Source organism: Elaeis guineensis, chromosome 2, assembly GCF_000442705.2.
Source record: "Elaeis guineensis isolate ETL-2024a chromosome 2, EG11, whole genome shotgun sequence".
Classification (NCBI taxonomy): domain Eukaryota; kingdom Viridiplantae; phylum Streptophyta; class Magnoliopsida; order Arecales; family Arecaceae; genus Elaeis; species Elaeis guineensis.
The window spans coordinates 97665986-97671595 of NC_025994.2; the positions used below are offsets into that span (position 1 = coordinate 97665986).

General features: G+C 36.8%; 1 protein-coding gene across 1 annotated transcript; it reads left to right on the forward strand.

Moving 5' to 3' along the window:
- The first annotated feature begins 320 nt into the window (after positions 1–320).
- LOC109505955 (uncharacterized mitochondrial protein AtMg00820-like) lies at positions 321–758 on the forward strand. Its single transcript, XM_019851040.1, has one exon. The coding sequence runs from the start codon at positions 321–323 to the stop codon at positions 756–758; it is 438 nt and encodes a 145-aa protein (XP_019706599.1).
- Positions 759–5610: the final 4852 nt, after the last annotated feature.

Genomic DNA, 5610 nt, shown 5'->3' on the forward strand with positions numbered 1-5610 from the left:
GTGATGAATCAAAGGGTTATCGATTGTTCAATCCTATGACTAAAAAGCTGGTTGTGTCAAGAGATGTTATATTTGATGAAATGGCAGCTTAGGATTGGAATGAAAACTCTCCTCAACCAGCACTTGTGTATGAATCTTTGGAGTCAACAAGAAGGCAAGAGCAGCAAGCACCTCAAACTCCAACTCAAGTTTGAAGTCCTGCTCCTTCTCCAAGTCCAAGTCCATCAAGATTACCAAATGCAAGACTATCAAGGGCAGCAAGTGTTAATTCAAGTTCTCAAGTTCAAGCAACAACTAATTCGGATTCACCACCAAGGAAGATGTATTCTTTGAAAAATATTTATGAATCATATGAAGTAGCCTTCTTTGGATGTGAACCTCAATCTTTTGAAGAAGCTGCCAAGAAAGATGTATGGAGAAAAGCAATGGATGATGAAATTACAACAATTGAGAAAAACAAGACTTGGGAGCTCGTGGACTTGCCAAAAGGAAAGGATGTGACTAGTTTGAAATGGGTGTACAAGACCAAATTCAATGAAGATGGTTCTATTCAAAAGTACAAAGCAATATTGGCGGCAAAGGGATATTCACAACAACCCAGAATTGATTTCAATGAGACCTTTGCATCGATTGCAAGAATGGAGACTGTTCGAATCATTCTTGCACTAGCAGCTCAATTGAAATTATATGGGTATCAGTTTGATGTCAAATCAATATTTTTAAGTGGAGAGCTTGAAGAAGAAGTGTATGTTAAGTAGCCATCTGGCTATGAAGTCCAAGGCATGGAGGACAAAGTATATCGCTTGAGAAAGGCCCTCTACGGGTTGAAATAAGCACTTAGAGCATGGAATTGTACAATTGATGGATACTTCTGTAAGAATGGGTTTCAAAGAAGTCCAAGTAAGCCCTCACTTTATGTGAAGAAGTAAGGTACAAAAGATTTTCTTGTTGTTTATTTATATGTTGATGATCTCATTTATATGGGCACTTATTTAAAGATGGTGAAAGAATTCAAGCTCAACATGATGAAAGAATTTGAGATGACAGATTTGGAACTCATGAAATATTTCTTGGAATTCAAGTGAAGTAATCTAAAGGAGAAATTTTTATTTTTCAAGAGAAATATATTGAAGACATGTTGAAAAGATTCCAACTAGACAAGTGCAAAATGGCACCAACACCTATGGCTTTGAATGAAAAATTACAGTGGAATGATGGAGCAAAGAAAGTTGATGCAAAGGAATTTCGAAGTCTTGTTGGATCCTTGATTTATTTTACCAGTACAAGGCCGAAAATGCATTTGATGAGCTATATTTCAAGATATATGAGTGATCCAAGTAATTTGCATCTAGCTACAGCAAAAAGAGTTTTGAAGTATTTGCAAGGCACAAAGAACCAAGGGATCAGGCATGTGAAAGAAGTAAAGAATTCTATGATTGGCTATACAGATAGTGATTGGGCTGGTTTCTTGGATGATAGAAAAAGTACTTCAGAATACTTGCTTTGTCTTAATACTGTGATAATGCGGCCCACTAAGCCCTGTAAAGCCCAGTAAAAAAAAAAACACAGAAACAGGGAGGAAGACTCCCGATCGGAGTCTTCCTCTTCCCCGATTCCGATCAAGAATCGGAGTCCTAGGGCCATTAAAAGACCCTAGGACGAGCTCTATAAGAACCCCCCTCCTCTCCTCTAAGTGTAGATCCAACAGTCATCGACGATCACCGGAGTTTTTCTTCGATTTTTTCGATTAAAGCCGCGGCCCCTCGACCTGTGCTCGTCGCGATTTCACGCCGGTGGGGATCACCGGAGGCTGTGGTAAGGCCTCCTTCCTCTTCCTCTCTTCTCTCCCTTCTTTTTCGTGCCTGTGGGCACGATTGCCGGCGACGGATGTCACCAGATTTTGTTGGAAAAGAAAACCCCTGTTCTCACCGGTTTCTTTCTCTGATTTTCCGGCACCGACGGCCACCACCGACCGCCGGCTATGGCCTTCCGAATTCGGGGGGAGTTGTCCCTTGCCGCCGGCCACCGTCGGGCAAGGTGCGGCCTTGAACGGCCGGTTTAAGGAATAGGGACCTCTAGGTCCCCTATTCTGGCCAAAGAAGGCCACAGGGGAAAAAGAAAAAGAAAAGAAAAAAAAAGAAAAGGAAAAAAAAAGAAAAGGAAAAAAAAAAGAAGAAGAAGAAAAAGAAAAGAAAAGAAAAATATATAATCATATAATAATAATAATAATAATAATAATAATAATAATAATAATAATAAAAAGAAAAGAAAAGAAGAAAAAAGAAAAGAAAAGAAAAATATATATAATAAAAATAAAAATAATAATAATAATACACATAAAAGGAAGTTTCTCTCATCCCTCTCTAAAGTCTTTTTCTCTCTACTTTCTCTCTCTACTTTCTCTCTCTAAAAAAATTTTTTCTCTCCAAGAAGTCCTATGAATCCCCTATTAGGCTATCTTCTCCACTCCTAGGGACCTATGACCTTAAATCGGTTTAGAGCCGAAGGGAGAGATTTATTGGACTGATCATCAAATCGGTCATTTCTTTATATTATGTAATTTTATTAAATATATAAAATAAAATTTATTGATGATTTAATATTTTAAATAGGACTGTCCGATTCTTTTAAGGAAGATTAAAAAGTCCAGGACGATCGAGGTAAGTAGATTTTATGCTCCTTATTTATTTTTTTTAAATGATCATATTTTTATGTAAAGAATTGTCATTGATAAAATCATAATTTTTTCATAAAACAAGGATCGGCATATGTGATATGAAAAAATATATTTTATTATGTACATTGATTTCATGAATATGTCTTATAAAAACAGCATGATTATGAAGCATGAATTTCATTATTTTTCTATTTATGTATATGTATGTTTTAAGAAAAAGATAAAATAATTTCAAAGGCTCTCAGATAGCTATGAATGAATCTCTTCGGAAAGGTCGACATCTGAAGCTAGCATCCACATGAAACATGGCCCTGCCAGCGAGTATAAAGTTGGCACATGAATTAAGAACTCTGTCGATTAAGAAACATGATCCTGTCACGGGTATAATAGTGACCTTAGCACGAATGTCTGTGAGCAATATTTTAAAAGATGACATGAATATATGATGAAAATGATTTACGATTCATAATTGTGAAATATACATGATTTATGCATGCATGATGAGCTTAAAACTTATTTTATTATATGCTCTATGAAATATTTATTTTTTTACAATAATTATTATTTGCTAAATGATGTATTATCATAGAAAACTTATGCTTGATCCGGTAAGGAAGCGGAAGTCTACTTACTGAGCTGGTGTAGCTCATATTCTTTTTGTTTTCTTTTTCATGTACAGAGAAATAAGGCTAGGACTGATGGAAAGGGAATCCAGGCTTAGGGATCAGCAAAGCAAGCTTAAGAATTTTGCACTAGAAATTCAGTTTATGTTTATGGATTGTAGTCATTATGAATTTTAAGACTTGAATTATTTCATCTTTGGATTTAGATGCTCTGAACCAGTTTTGGTTTAATTAAATATTTGAATTGAATTTTATTATTACATTTATTTGTGATACACCTGTTATTATATTTAAGAAGATGAATTTTGGCTTCGTGTTATCGTGGGTCCATCCCTTGGTAGCATGGCCGTGTTATATCCCGGATTTGGGGCGTGACATTTTATGGTATCAGAGCAATAGGTTTAATCAAGGGTAGAACTTAAAATCTAATAGTGAGTAGTTAGGTTACGCATAGTTAGACTCTGACTTGAATTATTAACTGTACTGCAACTCTGTTATAAAATAACGTAATAATGTTGGCATTTGAATAGGAAGCAATGAGCGATAGGGAGGGCGAGACCTTGGCAAATATGGCCGCTAGGACAAGAGGAGCAAGAGGAGCAAGACTGACATCGTGAGGAGCTGACAATCAACCTGTTGAGCGGGCTCCTGACGCACCGGCCACACAGGCGGATATTGCTGGTGTATGTCAAGTGGTGGCTCAGCTTATCCAGCATCAGGCACAGACTGCTCCTCGACTGACATTATCTATGGAGTCGTACTATGAGAGATTCAGAAGGCTCAACCCACCTCTATTTGAGGGTGGATCTGATCCTATGGCTGCAGAGACATGGATTCGAGAGATGGAAAAGATATTTGATGCCCTGCAATATCCTGAGAATGTGAAGGTCCGATTAGCCGTTCCTATGTTAAAAGAAAATATCGAGTTTTGGTGGACTGCAATAAAAGCTGCCTATGGGAACAATGATGATCAGCTCACTTGGAAAGAATTCAAAGAGATATTTTATGATCAGTACTTTTCGGGGACAATGAGATTGGTAAAAGAAAATGAGTTTCTAGCCTTAAAGCAAAAAGATGATATGATGGTGCTAGAATATGCTAACAAATTTAATGAGTTAGGCCGCTTCTGCCCCCAGCTTATGAAATTCGAGAGGAGTAAAACTAACAGATTCGAACAAGGTCTAAGATATGGAATTCGATCCCGTCTGTCTTCTCATATTTTCAATAACTACAAGGACGTACCGGAGCGAGCTTTGAAAGTGGAGTCTGAATTGAAAAGAGCAGATCTAGAAAGAGGAGATAAGAAGAGATCGAGATCAACAGGAAATCTAAAGGATCAGTAAAAAAATTTCAGAAATAATAACTCTGATAAGAAGAAAGAATCTTCATCCTGCTCCTACTGTGGAAAAAATCACAATGGACCTTGTCTCAAGAGGATTGGAGCATGCGTTTATGCATTGACTATCGAGAGTTAAACAAGATAACCATAAAGAATAAATATCCTCTTTCTCGAATAAATGACTTATTTGATCAACTTCAGGGTGCTCAAGTTTTCTCCAAATTTGACTTACGATCAGGCTATCATCAACTAAGAATTAGAGATGAAGATGTATCTAAGACTGCATTTAGAACCAGGTATGGCCATTATGAATTTTTAGTAATGCCTTTTGGACTAACCAATGCACCGGCTGCTTTTATGGATATGATGAACAGGATTTTCAAGCTGTATCTGGATCAATTCGTTGTTGTTTTTATTGATGATATCCTGGTGTATTCTAAAAATATAAAGGAACATGAGAGACATTTGAGGATCGTGTTTCAGATCTTGAGAAAAAAGAAGCTCTTTGCCAAGCTTAGCAAGTGTGAATTCTGGTTGGATAGTGTTGTCTTCCTCAGCCATGTAATATCTAAGGAAGGAATCTCAGTTGATCCAAAGAAGATAGAAGCCACGATATATTGGACCTTTTGAAATTCTAAATCGAGTAGGAGATGTTACTTATGAACTAGCCTTACCACCAGATTTATCCAAAATACACAATGTCTTTAATGTTTCACTACTGAAAAAGTTTGTACTTGATCCAAACAGTGTGATAAAGTATGAGCCATTGCAAGTTCATGAAGATCTAACCTATGAAAAATTTTTCCTCCGAATTATTGATCGAAAAGAGCAAGTTCTAAGACGACGTATCATTCCGTACATAAAGGTTCATTGGAGTAATCATGAAGAGAGAGAGGCCACTTGGGAGCTTGAAGACGATATGAAGACGAGATATCCATACTTATTTGTAAATGAAGGTATGTTAAATTTCG